This window comes from Daldinia vernicosa, assembly GCF_022497035.1.
Source record: "Daldinia vernicosa strain CBS 139.73 unplaced genomic scaffold F5Y00scaffold_90, whole genome shotgun sequence".
Lineage (NCBI taxonomy): Eukaryota > Fungi > Ascomycota > Sordariomycetes > Xylariales > Hypoxylaceae > Daldinia > Daldinia vernicosa.
The window spans coordinates 47,841-66,165 of NW_025954006.1; the positions used below are offsets into that span (position 1 = coordinate 47,841).

Genomic DNA, 18,325 nt, shown 5'->3' on the forward strand with positions numbered 1-18,325 from the left:
CTCTTAATCATCTACAGCCATTACTGACCTAAGTATTTCTTATGCCGTTGAACAGCTTAGTTCAACCGCTACTTTCTCGGCAGTCTGTAGCCTTCCTTCGTATCAAAAGTCATGCCCAGCCGATCAGTATTTTCTGACAAATTTCTTGTTATTTTTATCCTAGCCTGTTACCTCTTTTAATGTTTGAGGAGCTTAGGTCGTGGTTGGATATTAAGTTGCATAAAAATATTGCTACGAGGGAATTTTCGTCATTGGATCTATATAAAATACTACGGTATTAATCCATCCTGGGTCTACGTCAGAGAACCAAGCTTAGCATGGTATCCGACTAAGATTCATTTAAAACTGCAAGAAGTATATCCTAGGTTTCAACTACGAGCGTGCACGTATGATATAAATAAGAAGGCTATACCATAGAAAAAGATAATATTCCGAGTAAAGGATTGGCTAGCTGGTAGCTACAATACGCCTTCTCCCATCCTTCTTCGATGGACCAACTCCTCAAATCATCCAAAAACCCTCCCAAATGTATAATGACCCATCGAGAGATTAAAGGTAGTATCGAAAACGCCTAGTGGCCTGGCGCGGTTGAGGAGTGAAGCGGAAACGGACGAAGTAGCAGACACAACTAATCTATGGATGATGGATGGATGGTTGCTTATTTGCCGCAAGAGCAGCTGGAACCGCATTCGCCTGTTAGAAAATAAAGTGTCAGTGTTGGTATTTAGAAATGAAGTTGTAGTTGGATTGGAATAGCGGGGTTCTAGATAAGACCATAATGGGATGGCTTACAGTTGTCAGCACAGCCGCAGTCGCCCTTCATTTTGAATGATGGTTGGTTGGTTGGTTGGTTTTTTTTGTAAGGTGCTGAAATAGTTTAGTTGATGTTATTGGTCAACTTTGATTGTGATCTGATCGTGAATATAATCGTGCGTGTAGTTGGAAAGTTGATAGAGAAGAGGGACATGTAGTAACCTTTTATATTGTCGATAGGTAACCTTAGTGTTCGGGATGTGGGTCCATGGATATTCCGAATCGGGGTAAGAATAGAGATAGATGACCAATGAAGGCATGCAAAATGACGATGCCCCGTTTGTGCGGGGTTTGCGCTTTTTCAGCGCGATGTCGCCCTGTCTCACCACACCACCACAACCCAATCCTAATACGGAAGCTAACTTTTAGCTAGTTTGATCTATTCCTGAAAGACATGGATCCCGAGTTTTCAATCAGCTAGTTTCCAATCAGATGACGCATGTGTACGGGGTATACCACGCACAAGTCGCGCAAATGAATTCAAGAATCAGTCAGTTAGTCATTTCTTTTTCTTTACTCATCTAATATAATTAGACAATCTGCGATGTTTGTGCGTTATTGTCAGCCTGTTGGTTAAGGTTCTCTTTGTATCTAATTAACCTCTTTTCTTTTGGTAATACATGACGTTAATCCGAGACAGCCTTTGCTCTTCTTGATATTGCATATCCTCTTTGCGTAGGGGCTTGATTCGCAGCGGCTTTGCTATGCCGACAAGCTAATCGTGCGGTTTCCACGACAGTTAGGGTGTGCCTCCCACGGTTTGAGTTAGTTTTCATTCGAGCTCCCACACCCGGGACCCAGTTTACGATGTGAGCTTGCTACCTTGCGTGTATATAAGCTGGGTGTGTGATGGTACGGGTGGGCTGCACGACAGACAGCTGCGATGCGTTACGGTTACATCGCAGATCCCTTAATCTTCTATCATTTGCCATCCGCGGTTCGCGACTCTTGGAAACTCCTTGTCACCGACGAACTACTCTGTTCTCCATTCTGCGGGTTCTATAATCTACATAATCTTCTAGGGATTAAGCAGGCTATCTTGCAGGTTATGTGACTGGGGGGGGGAGGGGTGGCATTCGTAAGGCGGATTCCGTCGGGACATATGGTGATACCCCAAGTTCGTGTCGTAGCCCTCCCACGTTATCGGAATCAGTCGTATTTCGTGAATGCGTATGTTATCCCGCCTTATCACAACTCAATGCGGGAAATTCTAGCGTAGATTACTAGTCAACTAGGAGTTCTGGTCGCTTTGATTGTATAGACAGGAGAATATTACGAGTAGGTATCTATCAAGAACCGTCAGTAATACCAAAAGAAAGCATGGGCAAAACAACAAGGTTGACAGCATTAAATGATGTCAAGTTTTGACATAATGTATTCCTCGAATATTTGATAACGTTTACGTGTGGTTTGGAATTGTACCGTGGGATAATGCATACCTAAGGTAGGTATGCGAAGGGAGAAGCCAGATTAAGCAGGCTACGTGTGTGATATAGCAGCTTGTACTTATATCTTACATCATACAATGATATCTACTGGGGTCTTTTGGTCAGCAGGCCTGGCTTTTACATTATTCCACCGTAGACTCCGCGGAGTTAGTGGTAACCTTGGCAATATGAAGACCGCAGAATAAGAAAGTAATACTCATCGCGCCTGATCCCGTCCGAAGAACTTCAGCCTCGACTCTAAATCCGCCGTCAACCCTTCCCCCAGCTCCGTGGATACGACACTCCCCTGCCAGTCGCAGGACACATATAGTTTTCCGTCTTTCGCCGCGACTAGGCAAGCCCCGAACGCTACGCCGTGAACTTCGGAGCCGATGGAAAATATCGACCGATCGATGGACCACCACCTGGCGTTTCCCCCCCGCAAAAGCGTCCGAGTTGCCTTCTACAGGATTATCGCCGTCGCTTAGAGACGAAGGGGCTGTGCCGTCGATAACTCCTATGTTAGACACGGCGACCGAGTGGGCTCTGGGCTTCTCCAGCCGTTCTTTCAGCAACGCGTGAAAGTCAGGGATGAACTTCATCAGGCCTATCTGGTCGTTCTTAGTCCCCTCGTCCAGCCTCTTTACCAAATCGGCCCGCACCCTTTTCGCGACAGGCAGGCGCCAAGTTACGATTGTAGACCCCCGGAACGCGCGCGCTTGCTCGTCGGAGGATCTGCATGCGAGATTGGCATCTGCATGCGAGATTGGCGTGCGCAAGCGCCTGTAGTAGGCCCGTTAGAGTAGTCCAGTGAATGTGGCATACTGCTACAATATTTGGTACGGCGATGGGAGATATGCCAAAGTGTCGGTACTCCGACGCGTAACGCCCAGGCCGGATGGGCGCCCAGGTTGGATGCAAGTCCGTTTCGGTTTTGGTACGTAATACTGCCGGCTTGAACTCATTCCACAGCGTGGCCAGCGTGAACCCTAACTCGACGGGGAAGTCGCATAATGAGTGAAGTGATGGTAGTAGATCTCTCCGCCGGGAAAGGGGTATCGTGAGGATGCGAGTTTCCGGGTTAAATCCTTCAGGCACCGAATCATTATTACGGCCGTTTAGATGCCGCAACATATCTTCGTGAAATGTCTTTGCGCTAATACCGACAATGTGCGAGTGACCCCATTCCCACATTATATCAATGAATCCCCTGCCCTTGATGCTTAGCATGAGGATACGTCATGCTGGTGCTGTCTCGGGCTGTCCTACCTTGATATTGAGACGGCTCTTGATAAGAGCTTCGAGTTCGGTATCATAATCCTTACTGCCGTCGAGATGGCGCCATTCGATGTGACGAGAAAGGTCTACCGCATCTAGCTCGGCGAAACCGGGTTTGCGACTGTGTTCATCTCTTAGGCCAACACGTAGAAGAGGGTGTTCTAGTAAGATCTAAAAGATAGTCGACTCAACCGTCTGCTGTAATTTCACCCGCGACTCTGCGGGGAGGAGGGTTGCGGGCACCGTGAACCTGCATGTCAGCATAGAGCTCCGATAAAGGTCAAACGAGAGCATGGCTGCTTCGAAGCGTTCTCTGCGTCGATATTTCCATTAGACTTAGTCCTGAGACTGAATGACATAATAGTAATTGTGCATACAAATATCCAAGGAGTCTAACGACTTTCGCCTCTTGTCTTGTGTTTGGCAGCTGCTCATCCTTCTTTACGTGGCCTATCGTGGCCTATCAAGTCTAGAATTACTTCGGAAGCAAAATGTCGTAACAGGCGCGGCGGGGAATATGGATATTTGAAGGACAATAGTCGAAATATCTACTATAAAGTTGAAGTAGTTCAGATATTGATCACGAGATACTATAGATACGTATGAAAGCTTCAGTTTAGACCCTCACCGGACACCTATCTATATTTATATCGCATATGACTTCGGCCCGCTCGGCTTCCTCAGGCGACCGACTACAACGGCGAAGCAGTATTAAGGGGTAGAATATACGAGCCAGGGCCGTGTGGCGCAGCAGGTAGCTAACGGGTACTGTAATTTGGATCGTGAGAATTGACATGACGTGAGGGTATTGACTGGCAAACCGCTCGTCTTACACCAGCTGCTTGACGGTAGAATAGTAGTAGTTTAGTCCTAATTGTTCTATATACCCGTTAATACCAGTAGAAAGTTAATGAGTGATGAAAAGGGTCAAGCCAAACAAGTAGATAGCCCAGTTCATCGTACTATTTAAATATCAATACGATAAAAGGTAAAGTATGTGTCTATCCGCATCACCTAAGCTAGAAGAACGCGATGGCTGAGCTCGATGCGAAGAAAATCATAGTTTCTTCAAAGCACCTCAGATGTTTGTCCCTATCCTAAAACTTGATAACATACCACATCACGATCCATCCTTAACGCCGTGTGTGATGCAATGCCCGGCATCATGAATGCTTGCGAGACGAAATAAAGGGAAGAGTACGTATGTACAAATAATAATAATAATAATGATGATGATAATAATGATAATCATAGATAGGTCAACTCCATCTAGGGAAATGCGGCTACTCAGTACGCTGCTTCTTGCCCCGGCCGCGCCTTGCAAGGAACTTCTCGCGACCACCGACATCCTTCCAGTATTGATCTAGAGCATCCGGGGCAACCTTCTTCAGCTTGGCTTCGGCTTCGAATGATGTCTCGCCCCGCGTGGGCGGATGGCCGACCCATTGAACTTCGAATTCGAACCCGCCTCTAGCCTTCTTTTCGTGACCGAGCAGTTTGAAGACGTGGTAAATCTCGATGGGCGCGTTTTTAGGTTTAATGAAGAGGGCGTTGATGCGACCGCCTTGGGCTTTCCAATATGCGTACAGCGTTTCTTCTGCGCCTCGTTGGATTTCTTCCTCGGCCTCCCAAGTAGCATCATCCTCGCTCTCTCCAACCCAGTGGACGAGAAGCTCGACCCTGCCGTCCTGGGCCATCCTGTGCCGAAGGAGGGCCTGAATTTCTTGCTCTTCGTGTTCGTCGGCTTCGGTTAGCGTCTGCTCCTTCCGGCTCACTTCCGTCGCCTTCTCTTTACCCTTTGTATCATCTTCGGCGTGGTCGTTATCTGTAGGTCCGGCATTATCGTTGGAAGATTCTATGAGGCGTGGAAATCATCAGCTTACAACTCGAACGTTTCATATAGCGAAGATGCAATACTTATAGACATACCAGGGACACCCATATCAGCCACCGGGACGAGTGAGGTTGTGCTAGCCTCTTCTTCAGGTTGAGGATGTAGTCGTGCCGCTCCGGGTTCTTGTGCGCGAGCTAAATTTGCTGCGGCATCGACGCGTGGACCATCTGTTACCTCGCCTTTTCGAGCACCTGATGAACGGCTTCGACGCTCTATAATACATATTAGCTACGATCCGATGGATGATAGCTGACCTTCCAGACGTACTATTAGTCTTGCCTGTCGATATCGGTCGTCCCTTTGTGCTAGAGTTGGCTGCTTCCGAAGAAATGCGCGATCGAGTGCGCTGAGTCGAAAGTGTCTTTTGAACTGGCTCGTCTGTTTGCTTTGATTAACACCAACATGATAGACAAAGAGTAAAGCTCCTGAATAGGCGATTATTGTATCGGTGTCCTCTTACCATCGTCTATCTCATCGTAAGGATCGCTCTTAGCTTTTCGCTTAGTACCACGCGATTCCTTGTCGCCGTTTACCGATCTGGGCGCGGGTGAGGACTTGGCGAACTTATTAAGGAGGTTAGACATCATTGGGATGGAGTAGACGCGAAGGTGCGAAGAGAACAGAAAATTGATGGCGCTGTAGCTTTAGGGATGGTAAATAGCTCGAGGTTTAAGGTAGGTGATGACTTGGGTAAGAATATTCAGAAGCTTTCTGAAAGCTTTCAAGAAACTTGAAGTGGCGCGGCAACAAAATGGTGGAACCGCGACTTTTTTGTTACTTGGAATGACGAAGAAGTTGCTGGCCCTGGGAACTTGACGTTGGGAACCCGAGGTTTTAATTGTTATTGGGTACTTATAAGAAAGTGGCTATCTTGACTATAGAAGAAGTACTTTTAAACAACAAGCTGTTCAGAAGTCTACCTGTTATATGCTATATTCATTAGGAAATGGTCCGTGCACACACCGACTTGCTTTGCCTAAGTGATCCGTATCGTACCTTAGGTAGGTGTATACATCTATTTCATCCTGATAACTCACAACTTACAAGTTACCAAGTTATCCTATGCTACGTGAAGAAAAGTGAAAGCTATAAGGTCATGTGAAGATGATTTCTGATATCTCTCTCCGCACTACTGTTTTTAGATTAGTTTACAAGGTTTCATTTCGTTACAAGCTTCCATCTTCCCAAAGTGATCCTTTATCTAATGGAGAATTCAGCCAAGAGTTAGTACCTACACGCTCTACGAAACCCCCTTATAGTTAAACCAATCAAGTTTCATATCGTAAAGATTAAGCGTTCCTAATCCAATGTATGATAGGTACCATGTAAGGTATCCAACAATCAACTTTAAACCTCACACCTAGGTATGTAGGGGGTTAGGCATTCACTTTCAACTTCCGTTCAACTTGGGCTCGATGCCTTCACGTTAACGCCTGTAGTCTTCATTTCAATGACACCTTATCTATTTAATTCAGTCCGTATCTTAATGCCGTAACGATAGAAAGTGCAATACGCTACTGTTCAAGTTTGACTTGGTTTATAAATTATGACTCGACCTGAGTAGAGGCTTGCCGCACTTATAAAATCAAGCAGGATCGAGCTGTTAGAAAAGATCTGACGATGGCACAATTAATCGACAGCGCTAGGCAGGGCCGTAACCTAGTTACTTTTAAAACCTAGGTACCTACCGACTAATATGAGCTTACCATACTTGTTAAATGTATCGTCTTCCTCTTATTCTAGATAGCATGTTTGGTGATAATTACCTGAAAAGGTAAGATTGCGTGGGTTAGCGCTGGTTTATACCCAGGTTCTTATTTAATCCATTATGATTCATAATGGCTTAGAATGATGTACATTCGCATATATGCTTATGCACTTCGTCGAAAGACTATAGCATCTAACTCCAAGCAACTCTCAGCCTTTTACTATCTACCGGTATAAAGTGGAACTTACCACGGGAGACTTCGATATTGGGAATTGAGAGTAGGTGGGCATCATGAATTGATCAAGATTTCTCTTGAACCTCTCAGCATTCATCCCACCTCTCGCTTTGAGATAATACTTAAGTCGAGCGAAACATGACAAGTCCGGGTAGACACGCTCTTGTTTTCGGGGGTACTGGCCTTATTGGTTGGGGCGTCGTCAACGAGTTGCTCTCGGGTTATCCTGAACAGGGGCTGTTCAACAGAGTCACTGCAGTCACCAACCGTTCGCTCAAGCCGGAAGATACGCACTGGCCAGATGCATTGCCAGGCTTACCCGAACTTCAGATATGCTCAGGAGTTGGCCTCTTGAACGGAACCGGCGAAGACCTCGCAGCTACTCTAGGAAAGATGGTTCCGGACGCCCAGGGCGTCACTCACGTCTTCTACTTTGGTTCCTAGCACCCCCGTACCAGTCTTGCGGGAGCTCCAATCGCTGACTGGGGGCAGTCTTTACTTCTTTTTCGAATGACTTTGAGCAAGAGTGTGAATTGAATTGTGGTATAATGCGAAGAGTAGCAACGGCCGTAAATATGCTTTGTCCAAGCCTTCAGTCTTTTGTTTACTCAGGGGGCACTCGGGTAAGCACGCTTTAATGGACAAGTTTGTGAACTACTACTAATGGGGCAAAGGGATACGGTATCTATGATCCTAACATCAATTTCAAGATTCCGCTCGAGGAACATATGGCCAGCCAAATTCCCGAGGATTACGCTAAAACTGTCGCATATCCATGGTTTAGGGAAATACTCACCAAGGCCGCAGAGGGCCGGGGATGGGCCTGGACGGAAGTCTGCCCTGATGTCGTCGTCGGCTTCAGCCCGATAGGCTCCGGGTACTCGCTCGCACTCCACTGGGCGCAATATCTCTCATTATACGCCTTCAACCACGGCATCTCAGAATCAAACGGTGAGAAAAGGGTAGAGATTTCCTTTCCTGGGACTGAGGCCGGCTTCAACGCCCGGTTTACCCAGGTCTCTACTCGCATTCTAGGACGGATCAGCATTTTCGCGTCGCTCAACCCAGACAAGCTCGATGGACAGATCATTAATACGCTCGATGACCCGACCCCTACAACATTCCGCGAACTATGGCCCGAGATTGCGGGTTGGTTCGGCCTGGTAGGTGTTGGCCCATCTAGACATGAGGACTCCTCGCTCACTCCGAGCGAATACATCGCAAAGTACAAGCATCTCTTTGAGGAACATGGGCGCCCAAAGGGTGTCACGGCCGGAGTTGGTGCTGGCAGCAAACAGCTTGACGCCGTCGGACATTGGCTAAATTTCGACAGAGAGCTCAGCGCTGATAAGCTCCGATCTACCGGCTTCCTTGAACAACAATTACCGGCTCATTCATGGATGGAAGCCTTCAGGAGTCTCAGGCTTGCTGGTGTCATCTTTTAATTGTGATACGGGCTCCTAATAAGCATCAAGATCCAACCCCGTATATGGCAAAGTTTTATGTTAGCCTTTAGGTATGAATCAAGGCTTACCCTTTCGTATTCTACAGTGGCAATAAGAGTACCGCTATAGTACGACTAGGCTAACCATCGAGAACCAGCCTCTCTTAAGTTCAGGAACTCAAATGTTGTATGTACCTAGGCACCGAAAAACTAGAACGGCTAGGGATAAACGCATGAAAGGGGTTTGCTATTTTATGCATGTTGAGGGGATACGTGCTATTAGAAAAGATTGTTATAAGCAGCATTGAAGGTACATACATATACTTAGGTACTTAGATACGTAGGTACTTAGATACATGTGCTTTGCATCGGCGCAAACCCAATGAAAAGGCGCGACGCGAAGGTGGGGGAGGGGTAGAGGGGAAAATTCCAATGGGTTAAACAACAATTTTCTTACATGAGTCAAAAGGCGCCGACAGCTTTTTAGGTATGACTGAACTTTTAAACTGACCTTCCAAACCCCAACCCCAACCCGCGTCTTCATGACCTCTCCTCACACTCGAACTATCATTGTTCGCACAGTCTGGCCACTTCGACATAACGTTAGACAATTATCTACTATTCCTCTTCGTCTCAGGTACTATTCTTACTATTCTACTAAATCCAGTCGCCAACCATTATTCGTCTTCCAGAGACGCGCCGCTAGCAATATGACCTCCGCCAGTAAAATAAACGAGGTTCTCTTAAAGCTAGATGGCCTAACACTCGAATCTATCGCTGAGAAATACCCCACCACGCATCCAAAAGTCAATCCTTTCGATGTCTACCGAGTACATATCAGCGAAGTCCTAGCCCCCATCACAGGCGTAGCCCCCGAGAAGATTCTCTCCGTTATCCAATGGACAAACGCCCTCGATAAGGGAGACTTCACCTTACCTATTCCCGCCCTCCGGATAAAGGGCGCAAAGCCAGATGCATTAGGAGCCGAGTGGGCAGCCAAGGTAAGAGTCGCTTGGAGATATATCCCTATACACTGCTAACTGTTCCTATCTATAGTTCCCTGAAGATGATCTTCTTTTCGAGAAACCAGTCGCTGCCGGCCCATTTCTCTCCTTCTTCGCTAAAGGCGCCCCTCTATCACAGTCGATTATTCCTATGATCCGCAACCTCGGCGAGGAGTATGGACGAAATCGGTTCCTCGGCCTAAAAGACCCCAAGGACCCGAGCAAAGGAAAGAAGCGGATCGTCGTCGAGTTCAGTTCCCCCAACATTGCTAAGCCATTCCATGCCGGACATCTTCGTTCCACAATCATCGGAAGCTTCCTCGCAAACCTATACGAGGGGGCCGGTTGGGATGTTGTCAGGATCAACTATCTCGGCGATTGGGGTAAACAATACGGCCTCTTAGCTCTGGCTTACGAGAGATATGGAGACGAGGAAGCACTAAAAAAGGATCCTATCGACCACCTCTTTCGACTCTACGTTCGTATAAATGCCGAAAAAGAAGAGGAGTTGGCAACCATCGAGGCCAAGAAGAAGGAAGGCCAGGATGTTACCGAACTATTGGCTAACTGCTTGGATGAACAAGCTCGAGGATATTTCCGCAAGATGACGGACCGAGACGAAGAAGCTATAGCATTATGGAAGCGTTTCAGAGATTTGAGCATTGTCCGGTATAAAGCGACGTACGCCAGGCTGAACATCAAGTTCGACGAATACAGCGGCGAGAGTCAGGTCACCGAAGAGGCGATGGAAAAAGTAGCCAAGGAGATGGCCGAAAAGGGAATTACCCGAGAAGACCAGGGCGCCGTGCTCGTCGACTTTACAGAGCTCATACCGGGTAAGGAAGGTAAGCGTCTCGGGCGGGCAGTTGTTAGGAAGAGGGATGGAACTGCTTTATATCTCACCCGAGATATTGCAGAGCTCCTAGGTCGGTACGAGAAGTACGGATTCGATCAGATGATTTACGTCGTTGCTAGCCAGCAGGATCTTCATCTTCAGCAACTCTTCAAGATCATCGAACTCCTCGGCTACAAGGACATTGCAGCTCGCTGTCAGCACATAAATTTCGGACTAGTGCTAGGCATGAGTACCCGAAAAGGAACCGTTAAATTGTACGTCCTCAACTCAGCTTTTTGACGCCTAGCTAACAATGATTTTCCCAGCTTGGACGATATTTTGCGGGACTGCGCCGATCACATGCACGAAGTCATGAGGAAAAACGAAGCCAAATATTCCCAAGTAGAAGACCCCGAAGGCACCGCTGATACGCTCGGAATCAGCAGCGTAATGACACAGGACATGAGCGGGAAGAGGTACGTTATCAAGTCGACCCGTCAGCGTGACGAGAGCTAACGAATATCGGTGGCTAGGGGGAATAATTATACCTTCGATTTGGCAGTGATGACGTCTTTCGAGGGAGACACCGGGCCTTACTTGCAATACGCGCACACCCGACTTTCGTCTATCAAGCGCCGAGCGAACGTCTCGGACGAGGAGTTGGCTAATGCGGATCTATCGCTCCTTACGGAGCCTCATGCCGTCAACGTAGTCCGACTACTTGCCCAATGGCCGGACGTGGCCCAGAACACGCTACGGACCTTGGAGCCGACTACGGTGGTAACGTACCTCTTCAGGCTCACACACGTAATCAGTAGTAGCTATGACCACTTGCAAGTAGTGGGTAGCGATCCTGAGTTGAAGGCAGCTCGTATGGCATTATACGATGCCGCCCGGATAGTAGTAGGAAACTGCATGCGATTACTCGGATTAAGTCCTCTTCAGAGGTAAGTTTATCACGATATCACACTGGAGGCCATGTTCTGACTTTTCTCAGGATGTAAAAGACAACTAAGAGACTAGGAGTACGCGTATAAAGTGCTGTTCCGATGACTATTAGCATGGAGTCCGCGCATATGACACGCATTGGGGGTTACTTACGGTAAGAGTACCTATGTTAGGTACCTTTGGTAGTTATGGTCTATCTCGCCTGGCACCTTTGCTGGAAATGATACCACGCTGTCACAGTTACGTTTGCTGCGTTTACCTGCAACTCTGCTCGTTAGCCGCCATTCTCGCGTTTGCGGGTACGAGGGTAGGCCTACGGTTCTAATTTCTGCCTAGTCTATCTGACTGCTCCAATATGTCGATGAGTAACTAACCGTGGTTAAAATAAGTAAGACGATGAATGAAAATACCAACCTCTTGAGATTTTTTTTTCTTTAGAGATACTCATCATCTCAATACTGTGTGGTGTCGTATTTGGATTCATAAACCCCCATAGCGGCACGACGTCGTCTATCTCTACTATGATAGGTACCGCTGTCATGCATCATCAACAACTTCAATCACGTAAGAAGATTAGAATCTATAGTACGCTATGAAATAGACAAGAAACACTCGAGGCTGAAATCTTGTGCGCTTGATGTATAAGTCTTAGGTACCTAGAAAATAGCTCTTGGAACCATGACGCTATGTCCGAGTTCGAACGGAATATCGCTTCGCTAACCCCTGTCTCGTGTCGATTCTGCCTACCCAATGTTGAAGCAGTAACAAATATCCATAATCATCACGTAATATTATCGTCTTTGATTTAGTATGCAACACCTTACTCGGGAAACTCGAATCTGTGATCTTCGTCCTGAAACTCATTATCCAAGGTCCGCGCGCCCCATTGAGTCGTAGGTGGAGGCTCCCAGCCGCCTCGATGGCTTAACATCCACGCATTAGCTTGCTTTAGTAACAGGTGCAGCATGCAAGTTGTTGCAACTGCTCCCACGCAGAAGCATAACACTTCACCGAGCAGGGCCTGGCTTGAGTGTATATCTTCCAGGTTGGTAGTCACTTGGGGTCCGAGGAGGAGAGCGTAAAAGTTGGCAAAGCTCATACAAGTGGTAGCGATTGCGATGCATACCGCTCGTTTTGGTCGATTCCACGGTACACAGTTCAGCACCCAAGTCAAAGTAATGGATACGATGAAAGAGGCAGTTGGGAGGTCAAAGACAAGTGCCGTGAAGAGAAGCTTTGCTACCATTTTAGGTGTAAGCATGGCGGGATTATAAATCATCAATGTGAAAACCACCGTATTAACCAATATGATAACGAATAAAGAACCTTGGATGATCCGATGTCGACGTATGGCTAGGTTGGCGAAAACCCCCCCGAATAAAGAGAATATACACCAAAGAAACTGCTGCTACGTCAGCAAATATGGTTTATATATGCCCACCGGTATGACTTACACAGACCACGGCCATCATTGTTCCTTTCCACATTCCATTGGTATTGCCGGTCGTTTGTAAAAGCGTGTCTATACTAATTAAGTATCGTAGGTTGCCAAATCCCGAAGCTATTGCCGAGATAAAAAAGCATGTCAAAGCCTTGCAAGACGAGAGAGGGTTAGTAAAGTGAACCCTTACATATTTTGAATGGCCGGACCTACCAAAAGCCATGTTTTTATATCGCAGAGAGCTCTTGTCAGACCGTAGCAAACATATTCCCAAGTTGGCTCATTTTCGTATTCCACCGGGCGAGACCATCCGGAGGCTTCTGCCAAGCGAGATACGAATATTAGACGTTCGACCGCCGAGAGCTAGTCAGTCGATCGAGGGAGGTTGGGTGATATGGTGTAGTATATACCTGCCGTGATCGTGGTGATAAGTCCCAATATTATTATGTAGATAGCGTGTGCTGTACGGATATCAACTGGCGTAATGTCGGTCTGGGGTATAAAACCGCACACGGCGATGAAAAATGAGGCTAGCGGCCATATCGCAACCATTAGGGAGACCTTTGTGCCCACACCTTTTCTCGTATACTAGCATGAAAGCAGATATAGGAAGCCAGGAAGTATCGCTGATTCCAACATACCCAGTGTTAGGTAGAAGAAGTGAGCTTCTAGGAGGCTGTTCGCGAAATAGGAAATCCATTGAGCTATGCCCCAAGCGACTAATACACCGCACAGGTAGTCCGCAGGCCTAAAAGTCGTGCTTAGGAATAAGTTGGATGGGACTTTGAGCAGGTTAGCTATCTTTTATTGATGATAATTGCTCATCCACGGTTTTACCTTGAAATATGATATGACCGATTTCTCTTGTTAGTGCGATTCCCTAGTTGTACGTGAGCAAGAAGTTGGACGTTATGCTCATAATAAATATCGATATGACGAACCTTGTATTGCTGCTCGGTGAAGCCAAGAACCTGCTCCAAGTATGGCTGCTCACGTGTGAAAAATTCATAGTCTAGTTGGATTAAGAAGCCTAATACATAGCATATAGAATAAGCATAGACACCTTAGAGAGATGCATTGCCCGGTAATTCAATGGGCTGGAGTCGGAACGTCAATAGGTTGATGAGAAGACTAACAGAAGATTATGACAAAGGGTAAGAGTCGATATCCGACTTTATGGCGGATTTTACGTCTCAGTTCCCGATATTCCTTTTGAGTTAATGGGTATACAGGCGGTGGCGCTGCCGGGTTGGCGACCGGCCGAGCTGGAATCGGTTGGAATGTTTCCGCAATGAGTGCGTTGAGATTAGCTTCGGGATGGGGGTCGACTTCTGAGTAAGGGGGTGAAGTAAATTCGGGTGTTTGGGCAAGCCTCCCATCCTGATCAAGTTCCTGCAACTCGATTTCAAGTGTCTCCGGTGCTGCTGGATCTCGAGGTAGACGTACTGCATAAGCCATAGGTTGGGTCAAAAGAGAGAAGGAGTCCAATTCGAAAGCACTTTTATATCTATGTAGAAAAAATATGTCGCGAGATAGATATTATTGTTGTGTACAGACGATATTTTACGGGCTATGCTGTTAAGGAGACGGTATGTAAAAGGTAGTTGTAAAAAGAAATTATAGACGGATCGAGTTTGTGAATAATTCTATTTTGTTTTCTTCTCTTCTATACTGCATTGGGCTTTCTTTCTACTCGTGCCCCGCCCCACTTAATTCTGGTTTCGCAAGCGTATACCAGTCTTAACTGGTGCTTACCACTATTATCCACACATCACCATTATCCCCATTATCATTATAAAAATTCATATAACCTTCATTTTTAAAGTTATATAATTCGAAAAAAGGATTTTAAATATATAAAAATTTAAATAATATAATAAAAAATAAAAAAAATTATAATTATAATATTTATATTATATTATATATTATTTTTTAAATTTTTTATATAATATTTTATATACAAATGTATTTTTATAAATATAAATAAAATTAATAAAAATATAAAGTAATTTTTTTATTTTTACTTAAATTTATATATAAAACTTATATAAATTTAAATTATAAAATATTACGTAATTAAATTATTATAAATCTTTTTTAAATTTAATACTTTTTAAAAATTCATTTATAATATTTTTAATAAAATAAATAAAATAGCTATTAAAATTTAAAATATATAATAAAATTATATAAATTTTAATTTAAATAATTATATTTTTCTTTTTTTATATATATGTATGGTTAAAAAGTTATTATAAAAGTTAAAAAATCTGGGGATAATTGTGGTGTGTGGATAATTGTGGTAAGCACCAGTTAAGACTGGTACACGCTTGCGAAACCAGAATTAAGTGGGGCGGGGCACGAGTAATTGGCTACTGGGCCCCTGTACCTTCCATTTTAGGACGCGGGGATGCATGAGCCTCAGTAGCTCCATGCCGTATTCCAGGGGGAAAAGACCTTACCTTTGGTTTCCAGTGGACCAAACGAGGCACAGTCTTGGCAATCCCCTTTAGGTTCAGTATCATAGTTATTATATTCTAGTTGCTTTAAAAAATCCTGAAAATTTGGAAGAACTAGTATTTGAATATTGTACCGTTATAGTTATGAAATTGGTGAAGTCATAAGGATGTAAAATCATGTTATCCATTGTTACATTTACACTTACTTTACGGCCGAATTGTTAAAGCAATGAAATAGTAAAGATTAGAAGTAAATATAATAGTCTTTTACGTATAAAATAAGATATGTCATATGTAACATACTATTATATTGGTATAATGATTGATTCTTTGAGAAAAGTTACATGTTAAAACTGCGCTATCAGTTGTCTCCGGGGACTGTGGTGATAAACCAAAAATATCAAACATAGGTGATAGCATAAACCACACACCCCCACATTAGAGGAAAGCTGAATGACAATTACCAGGCCTAGACAAAAAATGTATGGGGTTCTTTACAGCTTGCGGAGCGACCTCCTCTCACCGAGCCCCCCTTGTAAAGCCGAGTTGTTAGGTGTCGGGTGTCAGGTGTCAGGTCATAGAAATGAATAGCCCCGAAATCTCAACTCCACATCTCCACAGAGCTAACAGAACTACACCAAGACTAAGACTATACGGGTGTATAGGGTGTCTAGATCCTAAGTGGTAGCGGAGCGCCTCCGGTTTACTCCACAAGAGAGGCTAACCTCCATACTTTTTACACACATCCATCTTCTAGTGTCCAGCTTACAAGAACTTCTCCAACTTCAAAAGTCTTCGTTCCCCACATAGAGCTATTCCCGCTTTGATCGTGGGGGTCTCGCTTACTCCAATACTAGGTAGAGTGTAGAGATGCTTCCCCGACTGCCGCATACTCTATTTGGGTCGACATATTCTACCTTGAAGAGGTGTCGGCGGAGCTGGATAGTGTTGCTACCGAGGTCAATACTCACCTCTAGACTCTAAGCCATAAACATGCCCAAAACATAACTTGAAGCATAGGTACCCGACAAGTTTCAAAACAATGTAAATAGTACGAGTTCCCGATTGGAAATATCCCGAGGCTAATTCGCCAAGGTTGCGAGAAGTACAAATAGAACGCAGGCGAGTGGCGTCGATTCTTACAGGGGGGCATCCAACAGACCGAGTTCGGTTGACGAAGGTTCAGCAGCTACCTAATACTTACATAGTCAAAACCGAGGATCCATCAACTAGGACAAGCTGCGAATGGCTACGACGTTTAACTATGCAGTACCAAAAATATGGTGCGTGCTCCTCGACTGATCCAGTTTTTGCTTCCCGCGCCATTAATACTTACGGTCGCCCTGACGTTTTTCATCCTCTTACTCTATCTTTGATGGAACAGTCGACATGGCTTATGAGTGTAATATGGCTCCTATGACGCTTAACGATCCCGAAGTCGACGATACGTTCCCAGAGAGGCATGTTCCCGTCAATCCTTCTGAATCCAAGCCACAACCAGAAACTCAAGACGAGCATGCGCGTGTAGACCTTCCCGCGAGAAATTTACGAAGGCGGCGTAGACGACGGTCGGAGAGTATAGAGGGCTACGAGATGAGGGATAGATATTGGGAAGCTATGGATATTATCGAACAAGATCTCACCGAAGCAGCGAAGGCACCCGCCGTTTGGGATTACGTCTACGATCCAGTTTGCTTGCCTCCGTCGGGATTCGCTAAGACGCCCGACATTCGCCGGCTTGGAAAGCTTCCAATTCGAAGAGCGTGGAGGCGTCTTAATAGCCGAGAACGTCCCGACCTAGGATCAGCGCGGATAGTTGAAGCTATTATGCTATACGAGAGGGGCATGATGCTTTCTCGACAGTTCCAATGCACACATTGCCAGAAACGTCAGGGGATATCGCCAGGATGCATTGTTTTGGATCCTGACGAAGAAAAGGAAGCTTTAGAGAGCCTTGGCGGGCTTAGGTCAATATGCAGCAACTGTCTGTACGATGGACGACAGTGCGACGCGCAGATATCATCTGGGCGGAATCAGCCTTCTAGAACGCCAACACCTAGTCAGATTAAGAGATCCTCCGCTTCAAATCCAATTCATCTAGAGGTGCTAGATCTAGTAGACAAGAAGCTAAAGTCGATAAAGGGGGACGGAAAGGAAGATGCGGCTACCCGAGCAAAGCAGATTGAGATGGCGGCTCTAGAAATCGCACAGGCAGCACACGAATGGGGTCTAGGTATTAAGGAGAAGCGTCGAAAGAATTTAACCCCAGCAAATCCTACGAATTGAGCGTCCGTTTCCGTCTACGAGCATCACCGAGTGGATTTATGACGACTTAATATGCTATGCTGAGTAAAAAGACCCTTAGGATTTTCGTGGAGGTGCTATACCTTGGTCGATTACACTTGGTATGTATAGTATTATACATAGTTAATATTAAAGCACTTGAAAGAATCTAAGATTGCAATAATACTTATATTAAAATTGTATATATATTTAAGGTTATGGAAATTTCCATGTTTATATAATTACCCCATTATTATAATAAAATACGTATTATTCGTTATAACTTTTTAAATATACATATAAATATTATTTAAATAAATACGTTTTATACGTTTTTACGGATATATTATAAAATTATTCCCGATTTTTTATATTTAATAACTTTATAAATTTATAATGTTTATTTTTATTTAAAAGTTTAATAAATTTATTAATAAAATTCTTTTTATTATTTATATATTATATTACGATATAACCGTTTTTTACTTTTTATTATATATAATAATAATTTTTTTTAATATATTATTTTTAACGGTTTATTATTAATTTTTATAAT

The 18,325-nt window shown here is 44.9% G+C and overlaps 7 protein-coding genes across 7 annotated transcripts; 3 read left to right on the forward strand and 4 right to left on the reverse strand.

Annotated features, from left to right (window-relative positions):
* Positions 1 to 2,383: 2,383 nt before the first annotated feature.
* F5Y00DRAFT_267029 (uncharacterized protein) lies at positions 2,384 to 3,470 on the reverse strand (the record flags this gene model as incomplete). Its single annotated transcript, XM_048012017.1, has 2 exons — positions 2,384 to 2,847; positions 2,903 to 3,470. The coding sequence occupies 2 exons, from the start codon at positions 3,468 to 3,470 to the stop codon at positions 2,384 to 2,386; spliced, it is 1,032 nt and encodes a 343-aa protein (XP_047859902.1).
* A 1,174-nt stretch (positions 3,471 to 4,644) lies between these two features.
* On the reverse strand, positions 4,645 to 5,996 carry F5Y00DRAFT_274700 (uncharacterized protein; the record flags this gene model as incomplete). Its single annotated transcript, XM_048013407.1, has 4 exons — positions 4,645 to 5,373; positions 5,448 to 5,624; positions 5,680 to 5,790; positions 5,873 to 5,996. 4 exons carry the CDS (start codon positions 5,994 to 5,996, stop codon positions 4,802 to 4,804), a joined length of 984 nt encoding a protein of 327 aa, XP_047859903.1. The 3' UTR covers positions 4,645 to 4,801.
* A 1,332-nt stretch (positions 5,997 to 7,328) lies between these two features.
* On the forward strand, positions 7,329 to 9,071 carry F5Y00DRAFT_219599 (uncharacterized protein). The gene is made up of 3 exons (XM_048005633.1): positions 7,329 to 7,791; positions 7,848 to 7,978; positions 8,030 to 9,071. The coding sequence occupies exons 1-3, from the start codon at positions 7,494 to 7,496 to the stop codon at positions 8,798 to 8,800; spliced, it is 1,200 nt and encodes a 399-aa protein (XP_047859904.1). The 5' UTR covers positions 7,329 to 7,493; the 3' UTR covers positions 8,801 to 9,071.
* A 438-nt stretch (positions 9,072 to 9,509) lies between these two features.
* F5Y00DRAFT_256394 (arginyl-tRNA synthetase) lies at positions 9,510 to 11,589 on the forward strand (the record flags this gene model as incomplete). The annotated part of the gene is made up of 4 exons (XM_048010400.1): positions 9,510 to 9,800; positions 9,856 to 10,913; positions 10,965 to 11,114; positions 11,172 to 11,589. 4 exons carry the CDS (start codon positions 9,510 to 9,512, stop codon positions 11,587 to 11,589), a joined length of 1,917 nt encoding a protein of 638 aa, XP_047859905.1.
* Positions 11,590 to 12,266: 677 nt separating this feature from the next.
* F5Y00DRAFT_219640 (uncharacterized protein) lies at positions 12,267 to 13,375 on the reverse strand. The gene is made up of 3 exons (XM_048005635.1): positions 13,241 to 13,375; positions 13,041 to 13,178; positions 12,267 to 12,988 (listed from the first exon to the last, which is right to left on the reverse strand). The coding sequence occupies exons 2-3, from the start codon at positions 13,071 to 13,073 to the stop codon at positions 12,407 to 12,409; spliced, it is 615 nt and encodes a 204-aa protein (XP_047859906.1). The 5' UTR covers positions 13,074 to 13,178; positions 13,241 to 13,375; the 3' UTR covers positions 12,267 to 12,406.
* On the reverse strand, positions 13,376 to 14,651 carry F5Y00DRAFT_219611 (uncharacterized protein). The gene is made up of 4 exons (XM_048005634.1): positions 14,164 to 14,651; positions 13,969 to 14,057; positions 13,865 to 13,907; positions 13,376 to 13,809 (listed from the first exon to the last, which is right to left on the reverse strand). The coding sequence occupies exons 1-4, from the start codon at positions 14,483 to 14,485 to the stop codon at positions 13,616 to 13,618; spliced, it is 648 nt and encodes a 215-aa protein (XP_047859907.1). The 5' UTR covers positions 14,486 to 14,651; the 3' UTR covers positions 13,376 to 13,615.
* A 1,500-nt stretch (positions 14,652 to 16,151) lies between these two features.
* F5Y00DRAFT_249804 (uncharacterized protein) lies at positions 16,152 to 17,888 on the forward strand. Its single transcript, XM_048009649.1, has one exon. The coding sequence runs from the start codon at positions 16,876 to 16,878 to the stop codon at positions 17,770 to 17,772; it is 897 nt and encodes a 298-aa protein (XP_047859908.1). The 5' UTR covers positions 16,152 to 16,875; the 3' UTR covers positions 17,773 to 17,888.
* The last annotated feature ends 437 nt before the right edge of the window (positions 17,889 to 18,325 follow it).